This window comes from Schistocerca americana, chromosome 1 (assembly GCF_021461395.2).
Source record: "Schistocerca americana isolate TAMUIC-IGC-003095 chromosome 1, iqSchAmer2.1, whole genome shotgun sequence".
NCBI classification, from domain to species: domain Eukaryota; kingdom Metazoa; phylum Arthropoda; class Insecta; order Orthoptera; family Acrididae; genus Schistocerca; species Schistocerca americana.
In genome coordinates, this window is record NC_060119.1 from 241818808 (window position 1) to 241839472 (window position 20665).

General features: G+C 43.5%; 1 protein-coding gene across 1 annotated transcript in view; it reads left to right on the plus strand.

Annotated features, from left to right (window-relative positions):
• The window catches only part of LOC124622887 (vegetative cell wall protein gp1-like), a 70632-nt gene that overhangs the window by 34204 nt on the left and 15763 nt on the right, over positions 1 to 20665 (plus strand). Inside the window, exon 3 of the mRNA XM_047148713.1 lies at positions 5327 to 5576. Coding sequence (XP_047004669.1) covers positions 5327 to 5576 — 250 coding nt within the window. The remainder of the gene's footprint in view (positions 1 to 5326; positions 5577 to 20665) is intronic.

Genomic DNA, 20665 nt, shown 5'->3' on the forward strand with positions numbered 1-20665 from the left:
TCTGATCTCTGATGACGTTTCATGATGATCAACCTTTGACTAGGGTGAACTGAATATCTCTGCTGAGCTCACCTGACGCGTGGGTGGTATGGAAGATTGGTGGGAGTAAGTGACTGCAGCACTACAGAATTTGGAACAACTAGTTAGGACTGCACTTATACCCTTAGGCCCGCGATATTGGATCGCCAGTTTTGATTCTGATATCACCGATGATGTCTTGGGTTACCTTCTTGGATTGTGGTGCCATAGGAAGCCATCTTGGATTTTAAACTTCATGGTCATCTTGGGGTCTATACTTAAGGTTCGATACTTACTTTCAGTGTGACACTACAGGAAAAGCCAAGTGAACAAATAAGATCTGATAAGCAAACATCTGCACCAGCTGTGGTATTCTGTGAGCAAGCTATAAATAGCTCCTACAGCCATTACATCACAAGAATTCAGAGAAAATCTCAGTAGCATAAAACTATTGGATCTATGAGGTCTTTGGTAACAGCACCAAACGTTGCTTAAGTTACAACATTGCGTCTATCAATAGACTCTATATCAGCATGACTGGCATGTGAGTGATGCAGTACATGTACTGATTTGTCGTTTAGGGTCTGCGTTCCGCCCCAAAGTTCTCGTGAAACTCTACTGCTTGTAGATGTTTAGTGAATTTTGCTGTAAAATATTGATGTATTGGAGAATATGTTACAGTTTTTGCTGTATCATGTAATGTTTTGTTACAATTTTTGCGCCAACATGTGACATTTTGTCACAATTTTTCAATAATATTGGTTAATTTGTTACAGTTTCACTGTAACATAGAACACTGTAACTCGGGGCAAAGTGTTACAATTTCACTAATTGCACTGTAGCAAAGCTAGTTTGTTACCATTACACTGTAGCATACATACTACTTCCTATAATTTTGCTGTAACATGGAGACAAATAGCATGAAGAGTTACGTAGTCTCCACTGTGTAGAACATGAATAGTTCAATATCTTGCCATATTCCTGGTTCGTATAAAACATTCATACATCATCAAAAACACTATCAAAATTATTTCAGAGAAGTTTTCACAAAATCAAAAGTTCCAAATGATCTTCAATAACTCTATGTTTCTGAACAGTTGTAAATATTTCGTATTTCAATATCCAACTATCTAGTAAGTTTATAGAATTTCTCTAAATCTGTATTTATGGTCATTTCACAATACATCTCTTGACACATCCTATTGTGACCAGTAAATGACCTCCTGCACAAGCATCCTTGTTTAATTAATCATATTAACATTTGTCAGAAAATGGCTCATAAATCCTATGGAAGCATGAAAATTCCCACTACTCCAACAATCGAAAATGAACATGAAAACTGTTCGTATATTACTCACACCTCTAGGTTCCTCCACTGTCACCATTTAGAAATTCACTGGAAGTGTTAGATGTCTTATGTAGAAAGTAAAACATTTATATAGTATGTAAGGAATGACTTAAAAATGAAATGTTCGCCTAGTCATCAGATCACTTTCTGTTTATAGGAAGGATGATGGGAGTTTAACGTTTTGTCTACATAAGTACCAAATTTTCATTACACCAAGGCATACTTACAGTGAAATTCAACAGTAGTTGCAGAATAACAGTGTCATCCATCAAAAAAGTGTGTGGTTGTTTGGTACAGCTAGATGAGAACCTATGGTATGAATCTACCGGTGCTGCTACTACGGTAACTGCTACATACAGTCGGGAACAAATCTTAAATTATAGTATGAATCTGTTGTTGGTATCTTACCGCTTCTCTTTGTTACCAAGTGTCTGCATCAATAGAATGAATGCACTAGTACAACAATCACTGGTTCTCTACCAGCTGTACCACATCGACCACTCAACCCTATAGACTATTGTAACGTAATTTACTGCACAAGCACCCTCATAATTGACTATGGCATGAGACTCACATCGTACTGCGTTGGTCTGAGGAGCGCTGACATTGATTTGTATACATTTGAGGAACTATTTGTGGTGGGGCTGGGGTATTTGGGTGTGGGCAGGGACATGGGATTGAGAGTGGATGTCAGGTTGGGAGAATTTTATAAAGGTAACACAACTGAACTTAAATTTAAGACAAGTGGACTCTGAACTGTAAGGTCATAAGAGTAGGGAAAATCAGTGATTTTTAAATTTCCCACCAATATATACATAGACCAAGATTCCATAATTGTGGCAAGTGATCTATCAACAATGAAAACTGTGCCTGTATCCACCAAGTCCACCATCTTGAAATCTGACATTGTAGGGCTTGGAGGGCGGAAGGGGAAGCCCACAAATTTCGACAACCATTCGAGCTGTCCTACGTTCTGCAGTCTCCAAAATTCAGAAAAGGTCACTGAGGAAAAGTTATTGACTAGATGCATGCTGATTTTATTAATCAAATATTATTCATTTCGGACACTGTCACCATCAGGTATCATGGACAACATGATGCACGTAGATATAAAAGTTACATATTGTATGAAGTAATGATCATAAGCAGACTCAGTGTCCTAGTATCTCTAGGTACACCATCTTGGACGTGAGTGGCCTGGCAACTATATAGACTGTTCTAGTATTCTCAATTATACACCTTATGCAAACATTTTGACTTCCGAAAGGCATAATGCCTGTCCTAGTATTACCATGTACACAACGTTAGACCGTCAGTTTGGATTATGACACCATATAGACTGTCCTAGTAGACCAAGACTGCCACCTTGGAACACCATCTTGGATTCTGACGTCATAGGACTGGAGGGAATCTAACAACCAAGCAGACAGTCCTAGTATGCCCACGTCGCCATTTTAGGTCGGCACCTTGGGTTGTGATATCATATAGACTGTCCTAGTATGTCCAGGCCGCCATCTTGCATCATCAACTTGGATCTTTGAATTTCACATTAACAGAACGATGTCTCATCTTGGGTTTGTTAAATTTCTCTCCATTCTACATTTAGGATAACGGCCACACTTCCACAGTGACATCTGAAGGATGGGGGGAAATTACTAACTATTTTGAATTTCCTGCCAGTTTTTTTAATTTCCCATCAATTTAAATGTGAGGCATTTGTCCTGCGTGAGAGTGGTGGGTGGAAGAGTAGGGGGAAGGGGGTATCCGACAATGCTGCATGATGTCATCGATAGCATCATAGGGGACATTGAGGAAACCTGGCAACTATGTAGACTGTCCCATAAGTGTTACGACCCTACTATTCATAGAGAACGTGCGATATGTGGACGAGCTTTGTCCTGTTGAAAAATGGCACCAAAAAACTGTCGCATGAGGGGTAACACAAGTTGGATGCAGCGTGTCTGAGGTGTACCAGTGTGCTGGTAGAGTTCCCTCAGTCACTAGTAGCCAGTCATACAGGACCACCAGGATTAGCATTGGGACTCTTCTACTAAATATTGAATGGCTGGAACCTCTCTCCAGACCGCAGCCATACTTGCGACACGCGTCGACAAAGATCATCTGGGGTATGTACACAATGCTATCCTATTCATCAACAATACACGCTATCATGGGACAACAAAAGGCAGCAGTTTGTGTTGGTTTGTTAACGGTTGCCTACGCTAGAAGCTACATTGAGTCCATTACATGTTCTCAAATAACGTGCCTAGATGTGAAGGGGTTACGATATGTCTGGTGTTCAGTACGACCGAGAGAGGTGGAGCAGTGGTTAGGACACGGGATTCGTATTCGGTAGGACGATGGTTCTAACCCGCGTCCGGCCGCCCAAATTTAGGTTTTCCGTGATTTCCTTAAATCGTTCCAAGCAAATGCCGAGATAGTTCCTTTGCAGGGTCATGGCTGATTTCCTTCGCCATCTTTGACACAATCTGAATCTGTGCTCCATCTCTAATGACCTCGATGTCAACGGCACCTTAAACGCAATCGTCCTTCCTTCCTTCCTTCCTTGCACAGTTTTGTGATTGTCACTTGGGCGGTCAGACGTGGTCAACCGGAACCTTGATAACGATCATACCTCCCGTCACGTTTTCTTTCAGTCCAAAATCTGGCGATTGCTACACCTGAATATCCCATAAATGTGGATATTGTACGATTCCTCAAGCCAGACAAGTGTACCAAATAACTATTTCACTTCATTTTTAACTCTAACAGTCGTTTCAGAGTTCATGCGTTTGACAGCTCTTGCACTTGTGTGTGGAGAAAAAATGTGATGAAATTCGATTCCATTTTATCACCGGAGACTGTGAACACACTACTGTTAAGAGCATTACTTTTACTCAGACTCATAATTTTAAACTGCATTTCAACGTAGCTTCTTGTCTGCAGAAATTTTTCTAATCGCTTAAGCTTCTCGATGAATCATGCAATGAGTAAAATCAGTGGAACCATTGCTTGTAGATTTAACTCTAACATTAAATCAAGCTATATTTCCTGTCACTGCTGCTGCACCTCTGGCACATACTCCACGACGTTTACTCAATTCCACGTCTTTTTAACCAGATATTCTTTCACTTTTTTGAAAAATATCCTTACTTCTAATACACCAGCAAAATACAAAATCATCGTGCACACTGTCTGTATAACGCACCCTACGCATTCGGCGGATGCTTCCACGCTCTCCGTTTGCACACGCTGTAACAGTTCAAGACGTTCACCACTATTGTTTTAACCAGATTCTGTTGATTTTTATCTCTTTGGTACAGGAATCGTCCGAAAGCGTGATGATGTATATGTATAGACAAACAAATGATTAAAATGTCAGAAAAATTGGATGACTAATTCAAGAGGAAGAGCTTGACAAATTGAGCAAGTCAGAAACGCGCTGGCCCACCTCCGTCCCTTATGGAAACAGTTTTTCTGGTTGACATTCACTGACAGAGATGTTCGATGTCCCCTTGAGAAATATCGTGCCAAAATTTGTCCAATTGACGCTTTAGATCTTCAAAATCCCAAGCTGGATGGAAGGCCCTACGCTTAATGCTCCAAACCTTCTCAGTTGGTTAGAGGTCCGGAGACCCTGCTCGCCAAGATAGTATAATTCATTCGTGGTGCGTCTTTTATTTCCTTTTTTCTTCGTTTGGAGTGTATCTCCAATGGTGCGTATTGGGACTTTTCTTTCTGTTGCCTATGTCTAGGTCTTGTCTGACTCTCTCCAATCCAAGAAATGGCACTGGAATTGTATTGATACCTGTCACCAAGTGTCTTTTCACCATTTTCAGTTTCTTTATGATAGTCTTAAGGTGGTATATTTATTCTAAATTTCAACAGTGATGAAACTCTGGCGGGCATATGTGTTCGACTGACGTCTAAAATCTGGCTTGACCTGAATTTCGCGGTCAGTTCGTCGCGAGCACCGGCAGCAGCGAGTGCTCGTGGAGCAGCCGGTGCGTCGCGCGGCCTCTTCTCGCCGTCCCGCTGTCCCCTGGCTGCCTCGACTCCTCCCGGCCGTCCTTCGCGCGGCCGCCTGTGTTCCGCCGCCAAATGCACGTGAAGTGCCTTGTCAACAGCTACAACCAGCTTAATGCTCAGTCAACAGGTGCGCCGCCGCCGAGTCGAGTCGAGTGGCTGCTGCCTGCCGCCCCTTCCACAGGCGGGACCGGAGCGCCCGCGCGTGTCCACACATTACAGCCACGGGTCCCCACCAGAAGAACACGTGTAGCGCGTACACGCGCGGACGGCCCAAACTGGGTCAAAATCAAAGGTACTGCGCCAATCACTTTGGCAGTGTACGCTGACGGAAAGTGACAGTGCTGCACTTTGAAGCACAATCGTCGTATTTATACCTGGTGATCAAAAAGTCAGTACAAATTTGAAAACTGAATAAATCACTGAATAAGTAGATAGAGAGGTACAAAATGACACACACGCTTGGAATGACATGCGGTTTCATTAGAACCAAAAAAATACAAAAGTCCAAAAAATGTCCGACAGATGGCGCTTCATCTGATCAGAATAGCAATAATTAGCATAACAAAGCAAGACAAAGAAAGATGTTCTTTTCACGAAATGCTCAATATGTCCACCATCATTCCTCGACAATAGCTGTAGTCGAGGAATAATGTTGTGAACAGCACTGTAAAGCATGTCCGGAGTTATGGTGAGGCATTGGCGTCGGATGTTGTCTTTCGGCATTACTAGGGATGTCGGTCGATCACGATACACTTGCGACTTCAGGTAACCCCAAAGCCAATAATCGCACGGACTGAGGTCTGGGGACCTGGGAGGCCAAGCATGACGAAAGTGGCGGCTGAGCACACGATCATCACCAAACGACGCGCGCAAGACATCTTTACACGTTTAGCAATATGGGATGGAGCGCCATCCTGCATAAACATCGTACGTTCCAGCAGGTGTTTATCAGCCAGGCTGGGGATAATGCGATTCTGTAACATATCGGGGTACCTCTCACCCGTCAGGGTAGCAGTCACTGACGTTTTGCTGTCCAGCGCTATCCGTCGTGCATTTTGTGAACTTTGTTATTTTTTTTTGGTTCTAATAAAACCCCATGTCATTCCAAGCACGTAAGTCAATTTTTACCTCTCTATCTACATTATTCCGTGGTTTATTAAGTTTTCAAATTTATATTGACTTTTTGATCACCCGGTAAATCCTTGTAAGTATATTCATCACAGAACGGGTAATGATTGATTAAACTCTTATTCTATTTGGAACAGAAGCCCTCAGTGACATGAGTACTCTATACGATCAGAATTCCACGTGCACAAATACACTCTTCTATTATATGAATGATGATGTCTGTCCTTTCACCATGTCGGAAAGAACATACACCAATCATTCATGTAACTGATTCACCTCGATCGGCCATGAATCCATAACGTTAAGCGAGAATGCACATTTACGTTCGACCTCCAGCGGGAATCTAAAACTAGTGACCTAGGAACGAATGGACAAGGACTGCGGATACGGGGCGCTAGGCGGGAGTGTTCACCTCGCGGGGTGCGTATCAGGATAGTCCTCGCATTTGCTGTAAACACTACGTCCAGGTGGCGCAATGGATAATGCTTTTGCCTAGTAAAAGGAGAAGCCGAGTTGTCTTGTGACAGCCAGAGCGAGAGCACCAGCAGCAGCGAGTACTGTTTGTATAAAGCGTTTATTTTGCATTTTGTTTACGACCTTCCACTAAGGAAGGGATTCTATTTGTGTTTATCTGCTCTGCATAGTAACTAACAGTTCTTGATAAAACTTTACGTAGTTTTCGTGTTAGATTTCTTAGTGTTTTCTTGATCGTTTAGAACAGAAAGCGCCCTAAAACCGTCTTTTGTTTGTTTCGCGGCCGTTAGCCACTAGTCACTTGAATCAGCAGTTGTCTTGTGACAGCCAGAGCGAGAGCACCAGCAGCAGCGAGTACTGTTTGTATAAAGCGTTTATTTTGCATTTTGTTTACGACCTTCCACTAAGGAAGGGATTCTATTTGTGTTTATCTGCTCTGCATAGTAACTAACAGTTCTTGATAAAACTTTACGTAGTTTTCGTGTTAGATTTCTTAGTGTTTTCTTGATCGTTTAGAACAGAAAGCGCCCTAAAACCGTCTTTTGTTTGTTTCGCGGCCGTTAGCCACTAGTCACTTGAATCAGCAGTTGTCTTGTGACAGCCAGAGCGAGAGCACCAGCAGCAGCAGCGAGTACTGTTTGTATAAAGGGTTTTTGTACTTATTTGCTGCGCTTAGCTTTTAAATAGTTTTTCTGGGAAAACCTAGCGTAGTTTTCGCGTCTCGTATTTCAGTGAGTGTTTCTTGATTATCAGAGTAGCTCATCAGAAGATTATCTTGGGAATTTGTCACCGTATAGAGTAGGGTAAACATAGTCATGTGTAGGGACTGTGGTTGTTGTGAGCGGACGCAAGGAGAATTGGCCACTCTTCGGGGGCAGGTGGAGGCTTTGTCTGTTAGGCTCATCGAGCTCGAGGCGCAGGCGTCGGCTCGTAGTGGCGTTGGGGCAACTGTGGTGAGACCTATGCCTACTTCGGTGGCCTTGGAATCACATGGAACCCCTGATGTCGCTGCGTCTTCCGGCAGTGAGCATCTTACCGGTCAGCCATCACTCCAGGGTGAATGGCGGACAGTGGTGGGCTCGCGCGTGCCTGGCCGAAAGGCGAAGGTGGGATCTGGCCGCGTGGCAGCTGCCTTACCCCTTTCCAACAGGTACGGGGTGCTTCCTAGTGGTGATGACATCGTTTCCGAGCCACCACAGGATGCCTCGCCTGTTGGGCCAGTGGCCGATTCTCCGGCAAGGTCCCGACAGTCACAGAGGGCGGGCCTATTAGTTATAGGGAGCTCCAACGTTAGGCGGGTTATGGAGCCCCTTAGGAAAATAGCGGGTAGGTCGGGGAAGAATGCCAGTGTGCACTCGGTGTGCTTGCCGGGGGGTCTCGTCCGTAATGTGGAGGAGGCCCTTCCGGCAGCTATTGAACGCACTGGGTGTGACCGGCTGCAGATAGTAGCACATGTCGGAACGAATGACGCCTGCCGCTTGGGTTCTGAGGCCATCCTTGGTTCCTTCCGGCGGCTGGCTGATTTGGTGAAGACAACCAGCATCGCACGCGGAGTGCAAGCTGAGCTTAATATCTGCAGCATAGTGCCCAGAGTCGATCGCGGTCCTCTGGTTTGGAGCCGTGTGGAGGGTCTAAACCAGAGGCTCAGACGACTCTGCGACTATAATGGTTGCAAATTCATCGACCTCCGTTATTGGGTGGAGAACTGTAGGGCCCCCCTAGACAGGTCAGGCGTGCACTACACACCGGAAGCAGCTACTAGGGTAGCAGAGTACGTGTGGCGTGCACACGGGGGTTTTTTAGGTTAGAGGGACCCCCCCTTGGGCGAAACGATAAAATACCTGACGGCTTACCAGAGAGGACATTATCATCGTTGATAAAGAACGTTCGTCCTCAGAGACCAAAAACAGGAAAAGTTAACGTAATATTGGTAAACTGCAGGAGTATCCAGGGCAAGGTTCCTGAATTAGTATCTCTTATTGAAGGAAATAGTGCACATATAGTATCAGGAACGGAAAGTTGGTTAAAACCGGAAGTGAACAGTAACGAAATCCTAGACACAGAATGGAATATATACCGCAAGGATAGGATAAACGCCAATGGTGGAGGAGTATTTATAGCAGTAAAGAATTCAATAATATCCAGTGAAGTTATTAGCGAATGCGAATGTGAAATAATCTGGGTTAAGTTAAGTATCAAAGGTGGGTCAGATGTGATAGTCGGATGCTTCTATAGGCCACCTGCATCAGCAACCGTAGTAGTTGAGCGCCTCAGAGAGAACCTGCAGAACGTCGTGAAGAAGTTTCGTGATCATACTATTGTAATAGGGGGAGACTTCAATCTACCAGGTATAGAATGGGATAGTCACACAATCAGAACTGGAGCCAGGGACAGAGACTCTTGTGACATTATCCTGACTGCCTTGTCCGAGAATTACTTCGAGCAGATAGTTAGAGAACCAACTCGTGAAGCTAACGTTTTAGACCTCATAGCAACAAATAGACCGGAACTTTTCGACTCCGTGAATGTAGAAGAGGGTATCAGTGATCATAAGTCAGTGGTTGCATCAATGACTACAAGTGTAATAAGAAATGCCAAGAAAGGAAGGAAAATATATTTGCTTAACAAGAGTGATAGGGCACAAATCGCAGAATATCTGAGTGACCACCATCAAACGTTCATTTCTGAGGAAGAGGATGTGGAACAAAAATGGAAAAAATTCAGAAACATCGTCCAGTACGCCTTAGATAAGTTCGTACCGACTAAGGTCCAAAGCGAGGGGAAAGATCCACCGTGGTATAACAATCATGTACGAAAGGTACTACGGAAACAAAGAAAGCTTCATCATAGGTTTAAGAGTAGTCGAATCATAGCTGATAAGGAAAAGCTGAACGAAGCGAAAAAGAGCGTAATGAGAGAAGCATTCAACGAATTCGAACATAAAACATTGGCAAACAATCTAAACAAGAACCCTAAAAAGTTTTGGTCATATGTAAAATCGGTAAGCGGATCTAAATCCCCTATTCAGTCACTCGTTGACCACGATGGCACCGAAACAGAGGACGACCGAAGAAAGGCAGAAATACTGAATTCAGTGTTCCGAAACTGTTTCACTGCGGAAAATCGTAACACGGTCCCTGACTTCAGCCGTCGCACGGACGCCAAAATGGAAAATATTGAAATAAACGATATCGGAATTGAAAAACAACTGCTATCACTTAGTAGCGGAAAAGCATCCGGACCAGGCGAGATACCCTTAAGATTCTACAGTGATTATGCTAAAGAACTTGCCCCCTTTCTATCAGCAATTTATCGTAGATCGCTGGAAGAACGTAAAGTACCTAGCGACTGGAAGAAAGCGCAGGTCGTTCCCATTTTCAAGAAGGGTCGTAAATCAGATGCGAATAATTATAGGCCTATTTCGCTTACGTCAATCTGTTGTAGAATAATGGAGCATGTTTTGTGTTCTCGTATTATGACGTTCTTAGATAATACAAATCTCCTTCATCATAACCAACATGGATTCCGCAAACAGAGATCATGTGAAACTCAGCTCGCCCTATTTGCCCAAGAAATTCACAGTGCCGTAGACACTGGCGAGCAGATTGATGCCGTATTCCTGGACTTCAGGAAGGCATTTGATACGGTTCCGCACTTACGTTTAGTGAAAAAAATACGAGCTTACGGAATATCGGACCAGGTTTGTGATTGGATTCAGGATTTCCTAGAAGAAAGAACACAACATGTCATTCTTAACGGTTCAAAATCTGCAGATGTAGAGGTAATTTCGGGAGTACCGCAGGGAAGCGTGATAGGACCTTTATTGTTTACAATATACATAAATGACTTAGTTGACAACATCGGTAGCTCCGTGAGGCTATTTGCAGATGACACGGTTGTCTACAAGAAAGTAGCAACATCAGAAGACTCGTACGTACTCCAGGAGGACCTGCAGAGGATTAATGCATGGTGCGACAGCTGGCAGCTTTCCCTAAACGTAGATAAATGTAATATAATGCGCATACATAGGGGCAGAAATCCATTCCAGTACGACTATGCCATAGGTGGTAAATCATTGGAAGCGGTAACGACCGTAAAATACTTAGGAGTTACTATCCGGAGCGATCTGAAGTGGAATGATCACATAAAACAAATAGTGGGAAAAGCAGGCGCCAGGTTGAGATTCATAGGAAGAATTCTAAGAAAATGTGACTCATCGACGAAAGAAGTAGCTTACAAAACGCTTGTTCGTCCGATTCTTGAGTATTGCTCATCAGTATGGGACCCTTACCAGGTTGGATTAATAGAAGAGATAGACATGATCCAGCGAAAAGCAGCGCGATTCGTCATGGGGACATTTAGTCAGCGCGAGAGCGTTACGGAGATGCTGAACAAGCTCCAGTGGCGGACACTTCAAGAAAGGCGTTACGCAATACGGAGAGGTTTATTATCGAAATTACGAGAGAGCACATTCCGGGAAGAGATGCGCAACATATTACTACCGCCCACATATATCTCGCGTAATGATCACAACGAAAAGATCCGAGAAATTAGAGCAAATACGGAGACTTACAAGCAGTCGTTCTTCCCACGCACAATTCGTGAATGGAACAGGGAAGGGGGGATCAGATAGTGGTACAATAAGTACCCTCCGCCACACACCGTAAGGTGGCTCGCGGAGTATAGATGTAGATGTAGATGTAGAGTTAGAGTCCCAGTCTGGCACACATTTTAACTTGTCACCGCTGATTCAGCATAAAGCCCTGGTGCAGCTGATATCGTTAGTTCCTTTACTTTCCTTTTCTTCCTCCCAACTTCACCTTCAGTTTACATAACTCCTCTGTCAGTTATGGTTTGGAAACAAACAGCATCCGAATTATATCTTGTGGAATTTCTTGTCATGCCTCAAACACATACTGTTCCGTTCCACGAATATTGCTGGCTTGGGTGCTCTATGCGTGACCAAGGAAACTAGTTAAGTATCCCTACATTCCTCAAGGCGTTTGTAGTGTGAACTGCAGAGTCGGCTTTTACATTGTTCTGCTCGAGTATGCCATTTGCTACCATGGTTAAGAAGAATATGAAAATAGTGTATATCATTCTAGCCATTCATTGGTGAACATTCGGCCTTCCTTCAACAATTATCAAACAAATCCCGAATGAAATTTTCACTCTGAATCGGAGTGTGCGCCGGCCGGTGTGGTCGAGCGGTTCTAGGCGCTTCAGTCTGGAACCGCGCTATCGCTACGGTCGCAGGTTCCAATCCTACCTCGGGCATGGATGTATGTGATGTCCTTAGTTTAGTTAGGTTTAAGTAGTTCTTAGTTCTAGGGGACTGATGACCTCCGATGTTAGATCCCATAGTGCTCAGAGCCATTTTAACCATTTTCGGAGTGTGCGCTGTTATGAAAGTTCCTTGCAGATGAAAGCTGTGTGCTGGACCGAGAATCAAACTTTGAACCTTTGCGTTTCGCGGACGAGTATTCTACCGACAGAGCTCCCGAAGCACGACTCACGGTCCGCCCTCACAGCTTTTCTTCTGCCAATACTTCATCCGAGTTCTTAGATCGATTCTCGGCCCTGGCACACAGTTTTAATCTGTCAGTATGTTTCATAGCAGCGCACACCCAGCCCAAGAGTGAAAATTTCATTCTGGCGATATCCCCCAGGCTGTGGCTAAGCCATGTCTCAGCAGTATCTTTACTTACAGGAGTGCTAGTCCTGCAAGTTCCGCAGAAGAACTTCTCTGGAATTTCGGTACGCAGGAGACGAAGTACTGGCGGAAGTAAATCTGCAAGGGCGGATCGTGAATCGTGCATGGGTATCTCAGTCGGTGGAGCAGTTGCTCATAAAAAGCAAAGGTCCCGAGTTTGAGTTCCGGTCTAGAACACAGTTATTAACCGGCCAGAAAGTTTCGTATCAACCGTGATATATTCAATAACTCCAACATGAAATATTTCTATGACTTGAGAATCATAGAATTCGAGAAACATTGCTTTCTGTGGTGTTTCATCACGTCGTCACGACACTGTGGAGTCGATCTGTTCACCACAAACAAAAACGAAACTCATCACTGAACATCACAGCTTTACATTACGCAAGTTTCTGTTGTCTGTAGTATGATTTTTGAAAAAGTCAATGAAATAAATTATTCTGTTAAATTTGGAATGAAATGTTTTGTTAAAAATTCTCTTTTATGTTTGTTAAAAGCCACGACTAATGTTGCTCAGGGCGCTATCGCCAGAAATATCATACATATTCTAACGTGAAGACATCTGTCTTACTCACGATGGTTGCAAAAAATCTTTCTTTAATGTTACGCGATAAGCCAATTTAACACAATGTTAATTTTTTTGTTTTGAGGCTTGATGCTCCAGTATAGCGGCCTATGTGCAATGGCAGCGTATACATATATAGAAAATATTTTTTAATAGAACTGTACCTCTGGCCTAAAAATTGATTTGGAAAATATTACAAGCCGCCGTTTTGTACTTATTCCAGATTAATCACTTCAATACTTTCAGAATTAAATAACTATTAAAAACCTTTTTTATCATTTTATCATTAATGGCGTCGCTTCAACAACGGACTTACACGAAATGGCTACGGCAACATTTAATTATTACGTGACTAAATCATGGATAGGGAAGGTACTTTCTTGTTACTAACGAAAACACACTCTACAGTAGTTATTTGGATACATATTTAACAAAAATTTTATAACGCTACAGATAACTGCATTAATTACAGACCGTGATTTACATGCGTCCGTTAGCTAGGACACCAGAACCAAAAAGACACAGAAGACAATGAAACAAAAAAACGTGCTTTTCACTTATACCACGAGGCAAAGATTACAATTAATACTATTCTAAGAGAGCATATAGCGCTTCTTTGTTGTTTAATATCGATAAGTTAATTTTGCATTCCTTTTTCTCCGGAGACTATGCTATATCAGCTATAAACTACGCATGTTAAGTAGATGTATCAATTCAGCTTCCTGTTATGAACTTAATTGGTGTACGGTGATACTCTACTTCTATTCTCTGCCGCTATTTCAGCAGTTACCATCCGTCTATTTGATACTGTCAGTCGAACAATCCCACCATCTCCTCGTGGTGCAGTCCTTCTAGAAGGCCCGCTGGCAGCTAATCTTGCCACGTTATTTCCGTGAGTCCAACTCATCACGACCTGTTCTCCATCCACTGCACTATGAAACTTGTCAGTATAATGGTCCAGTCTCCTTCACGAAAAAAAAATCGACTTTTCTCTAAGTACGAAAGATGGCGATGCAACTGCATGTCCTCTGAGCTTAATGTGTTCGTTATGCATCTGAAAAGTTCGGGTACCGTCAGACATGCCCAACAGCTATCATGTACGCACAACATTGCTAATATGTGACAACGTCCTTTTTAGGTACTGAAAACACTGAAAATAAGGACGGATGAAGATACAATTTTAATCAACCAGTTTGGTAGCGTTTGACGGGGCTGTTGATGGAATAACACTTTCTGTTTCCGTCTATGTATTTGTGTTACAATAGTTAGTACCAACTCGAAGCCGAAATTCTGTCGTGATAACGGGTGCAGTCCCAATTTTCTGTTGTCTGAACATTGGCAGCGGTCTCTCTCCAGGAGCTTTGTTACTGTGATATTCATTTTTCTTGCAAGTGGCTCTCACAGAAAGTGACTCTGAAAAATCTAACAGCCTATCGATATCACATGATAATAACTCAAGGTTTGATGTAAAATTAGTAAACAGATCCAAGTTATCTGTCCAGAATCTCAGAAAGCATAAGAGCAAAAAACCGTAGGATATCGGAAATCGGAAATATCAAACTCTTTTTCCAAATACTGTTTCACTAAGGACTCGCATTCCTCCTTTTAATACTCGCACGAATGCTAGATGCATCACATCGAAATAAGTGATCACCGGACACAAAGTCAACTTCCAGACAAATGATACTTCCTTTATAGCTCTTTAGTATTTGTCGTTCGTAATAGACTCTTATACGACACTGTTTCTTCAGCGACATGTGCTTATGTAGTATTCAGATAGTTGAACATTCAAACATCGCACACAGAGGCAGAGTTTTACCAATGACTGGAATGATGAGCGGAAGAAAGACACATATTCGTATTTTAAAATAGTTTTTTTCCGTGTTAGTCGTTTGAGCCAATTCCCAGTTTTATCATTCGGCTGATATGTAGTCTAGCTCAAGCTAACATTCCTAAAATTTTATGTGATATCACTTCTTGATAGACGTACAAAATGAACGGTACTGCCGGCCGCGGTGGCCGAGTGGTTCTACGCGCCTCAGTCCGGAACCGCGCGACTGCTACGGTCGCAGGTTCGAATCCTGCCTCGGGCATGGATGTGTGTGATGTCCTTACGTTAGTTAGGTTTAAGTAGTTCTAAGTTCTAGGGGACTGATGACCTCAGATGTTAAGTCCCATAGTGCTCAGAGCAATTTGAACCATTTTTTTGAACGGTACTGGATGAATTGCAGTTGTTTGAGGCACACACGAATACTTTCCAGTATGCCGTGTTGTGTTCTGTGAAGTTAAGCACAGAATCTAGTATAATTAGTACCAGTTATTGTAGTAGTAGTAGCTGTCGTTACTGTTGTTGCTGCCTTCAGTCTGAAGACTTGTCCTGATGTAGCATCGCTGGACACTGTCCTAGCAGCCGACGCCAGCTGCGCCGTCCAGAGGTCACGAGGAGATGTGTGCCTGCCTCATATAGAATTGAAGATGTAAGAAACTTACGCGGTGGTCTCGCGGTTCTAGGCGCTCAGTCCGGAACCGCGCTACCGCTACGGTTGCAGGTTCGAATCCTGCCTCGGGCATGGATGTGTGTTTTGTCCTTAGGTTAGTTAGGTTTAAGTAGTTCTAACTTCTAGGGGACTGACGACCATAGATGTTAAGTCCCATAGTCCTCAGAACCATTTGAACCATGTAAGAAACTTATGTTGTTAAATTGTCCACAGCGTTTTCACTGGTCCCCACCACCTACGACATCACCGCACAAGACCAACCGCTAGACAGATGCCACTACAGAGTGATCCACACCGAACGGTGTCAGGAGGGCCGACGTTGTAGGAATCAACAGCAGAGGGTGTGCCACCCCTGCAGCACGTTGTTCGAGCCACAGCCCGAAGTGTCGTCATTGGGGTGAGTAATGATGGGGTTGAGGTTTAGAGATCGTGGTTTTACGAAAGTTCATTTGCGAAACAAGAGGAATCTGAGACTCTCTTGCAATTTAGGAGTAATGGTAAAGATGAATTGTTAGTACCTGTACGTTGCATTCAGAGTAATTTACTCAGGCATTCTGCGACTTGAGCTGAACCAGTAGCGGGATTGCTTTACTTCTAACCGGTTTTGGCACATGGGTAGGCAATGAGAGAGTCCAGGTGGCACATGACTGGAGAGAAGTAACTTGGTAGAACACTTCGTGACTAAGTATTCTGTGCTTACTTTTTTGTTGTAGTGTAATTTTATCGTGAACAATGGAAACTGAGGCAAAACGAGAGACACGAGGTGTCACCTTTGAAGAACCTGTCATTAGTGGATCAGGTGGCTCAGTTGAGAGAGGAAAATGTGATTATATTTAGTGAACAAGCAGGAAAGGATCACGGGACAGACTTGCTGAAGTCGCAAATTGTAGGAGTGGATCAGACTGTGGCGGATCTTGTTTCTCCTTTTTCTGGTGGAGCATCTGAGGATGTGTTAGCATTTTCAGAGGATCTTAAGTCATCACCTGAAATGGCTCTGAGCACTATGGGACTTAACTACTGTGGTCATCCGTCCCCTAGAACTTAGAACTACTTAAACCTAAGTAACCTAAGGATATCACACACATCCATTCCCGAGGCAGGATTCGAAACTGCGACCGTAGCGGTCGCGCGGCTCCAGACTGTAGCGCCTAGAACCGCGCGGCTACTCCGGCCGGCTCATCACCTGACATGGACGGTTGCTCAGATAAGCATTTGTTGCAAATGACAAGGTTACGTTTGTCAGGAGAAGCAACATTATTTGTAAGGTACACAAAAGCATGGCGAAATGCAGAACCTTTTGCCCATTTGAGACAGGGCTTGAAATAAAAAGATACAGGAAGCACAATAGCATGGTTTTTTTGCGAACAGTTAGGGATGGTAACCAGGAGACATAATGATGCAGTAGAAGACTTTGTGGATGGAATTAAGAAAATGAGCGTTTATGCGTATGAGCTCTCATTAAATTAGGAGCTAAATAAAGTGGTGCTGTGAGATTGAGAGCAACGAGCGCTCGATGCTTTGTAAGGAGTTTGACGCCGCAAATCTAGGAGAGCGTGCACTGATATGTCGAAGGATCTTCATGAAGGGCTTAGGTTAGCTTTGAAATATGAAGCAATCGATTGGTCGGCTGGGATAATGGAGCAAAAACAGGTATCCAAATCGAATATTAAGTGTTTCAATTGCGGTCGAAAGAGGCACGTACAAAAACAATATTAACAATTACGGAACACATAGCACAATCGGAGTGAATCGGGTCGCCAACAATTTAGTGGAAATGGCAACAGAGGAGGTTTTGATCAATGGAAATGATATGGGGATAATGGTAGAGGTAGTCCAGGGAATAGGTAGGGTCCGTTAAATTTAGAAGGGAGCGCTAGGGACTCCGACAGGAGTTTCTGGTAGGATTAAGTTCAGTCAGAAGTAATTCAGAGGCGAAATGTGCAATAAGGGTGTTGTGGATGAAAGAGAGTATAAAATATTGTTCAGCACAGAAGCACATATGTCAATAGCCTCGAGAGAATTAGTGGGTAGGAGGCAGTGGAACCCACTACGATATAATATACGTGGGATAGGGGATAATGAAATACGATCATTGGACTCAGCAGTGGTGAATTTTTCAGTTGGGACTATTAAGTTGAGGCAGTGGCACTGTGGCACCAGAGATGCTAAACATCATCTGGGCATGCAACCATAGAGCTGCCTGGATAGCCATTAGCTAGAATCCACTTTAATACGAATACTTCACGTTCGGGAATTTCATTGAATGATAGAGATTTTTGGCTTGCCAGATTTAAAATCATAATTAGCCGTTTTCGTTGGGAAGAAATGCTGACTCCATCTGGCAACACCACTGCTGTGGGGAGGTGGCCAGCATTAGCAAGCGATTTCCACAAGTTGCTTGCTGACCAACTGGTGCAGCTTGCAGCCCCAGTATGTCGCTGTTACTGCAACCACAGTTCCACCGGAGGTAAGTATGGTGTACAGTGTGAAGCAATGAGTACAGATTTGGCTAATGTAGGGTCAAGTAATGAGTAATGTAGTGTAGAGGTAAACTGACTCCTCTTCTCTTAAACCATTAATTTGAACAGCCACTCATTGGTCAGTTGGAATTATTGTAATTTCAGTTATCATGTTATGAAAGAGATTATGCCACATGTTCCTTTGTTTGAAATCCACAAAGTCTTGCCTCCTCATATTAAATTAGATGTCATGTTACACAGTCTCATCTCATATTTAACTTTGCGGTCTTTTATTTGTATTTTGTCTTGCACTAAAAATCATCAAAGACAGAACTCATCTCAAGTGTGTAAGCCTCATATGCTATTCCGAATTCTATACCTTTTTTAATTAATAAAGTTTCATTATCTAAATTAACACTCTTCATTTAATAGTTGGCAAAATCAATGAAGTTATTGACATTAGGGTGACCTTGCAACCACAACATTGCTTTATGGACATTTACAAATGCAGATTACATTCTGATTAACCTTCCAGTAAGATGATGATGATGATGATTATGATGGCGATGGCGATGGTGATAATGCGCTAAACCGCAAGCTCATCGGCGCCCTTATATGAAAGACATACAGACGAGTGTGGTGAAAATCTACGAAGATTGACCAAAAAATTAGAAAACCAAGTTGCATTCTACCACACACAAATCACACTCGCCTCGTTATCAGTTAAAGTAGAGAGCAGGTCCTGTGGGACACCCAGGTCAACCCTGAGGTCGTCACACAAAACACACTCAGTTGAAGTATGTCGTATTGACAGCTGTGTTCCACGACTGTGAAACACTGAGGAATCCTCGTGACAAAAGAGAAATCCATGCGTCAATGGACAGTGTTCCACTCTAAGCCATGTGGGGATAATTCTTCAGCTATTCGCAATCGGTAGAAGGTAAGCCGTGGTCGCACTGAAGGTTTGCGGAATGCTGTTTATCATTCTTCACTTTCAGCCACCAACACATGGTCTTCTTGACCGTAAATGAAGTGACAGACAACTAGGGGACTGAACAGCAGTCAGAAAGTGAAAGGGAAGAACCTCCTTGACAGCTACATCAATGACTTCGCTTCCTTGCATCCCTATGGGCCATGAAACCATGAAACCAGCATTTCCTTGTCCTGCCTTTGCAAGAGCAGGAGAGCGCCCTGCAATTCTTGCACAATCCGATCTGCTGGACACATCTGACCAATAGCAAGAAGGGCACTTTGAGAATCTGAGCAGATGAGGAATTTCTTGTCATGACACCGTCTCATCTGCTCCAGTGCCATCCGGATAGCAAACAATTCTGTGTGATACTTTTAAAACTCCTCTGGTAGCCCTATCCTGAAGACAGTGTTGGGGATCAGGACAGCTGATAAAATTTTCCCATCTGTGTAAACAGTAATAAGATCCTAGTGGCAATGTAAAATCTCGTTAAATTCAATTTTAGAACTAACGACTGGGTAAATTATTCCCGAAACCAATCAGTCCTAAAAGTAATCTGGGCGTCTTTAGATGCGGGGATGATGCCCTACTCTATCCCTGGCTTTGGACCTTTAATGCCCCCACCTGTAGTAACACAAGGCTCTCCCTCTTGTGGATTCCAAATCGTCTCTTTGCTCATGGGTAGCGACTGAAAAGCGATTCTAGTGGCGGCTGCGCTATGAATCTGGATGCCAACGATTTAGGAGTGGACAGATCGCTAAATGCTATGTGTACCACAAGGAGAAGACGTCGAAAAGACAGTAGAGTCTTACTAGCCTCTGCACACAGGCCAGCAACTGACATCGTGCGATAAGCCACTATTGACAGCCTAATATCCCTGTAATGCACTGCATCCTGCATATTGAGGTAGGAATGAGAGATTGCAGGGCACTGTCACTTCTGATACGGTGTCATGACACTTAATGTTGTTAGGGAAAAAGATATTTATTTCTTGGTTGCTATACCTAGATACGATCTGACTTCATTCACATGATGAAGTGTTTGGCAGTAGTTAACGCTCTTGCTTGTGTGCTCTAGTGAAGGAATAGCGGTAAACTTTACCTGAATTTAAAGGAAGAGGGTGCTGATTTAAATGACTGCAGTAAAAGTATACGGCAGCTGAAGGTTGAGGAGAGCGTTTTTTCTGCGGAACCTGGGTCAGAACGTTTGCGGACTGCCCGGTTCCTCGGTCTCATTGTGCAGACACGTTGGATGGCGCCAGTCGGTCGGCGGCCGCGTCCTGGTAGGCTGACTAGCGCCGAGGGGTCGCTGCAGCTGTGGGCAGAGCATTGATGACTGGCGAATAAAGCAGAGGATGGGCCCTTATTATTCAGGAAGCCGATTAGATGACTGTGAGTTCTGCAAATTTTCATGGGACAGGTCAGTGGCGACCAGGTGTCCAGACTCCTCTACAAAACATCGTA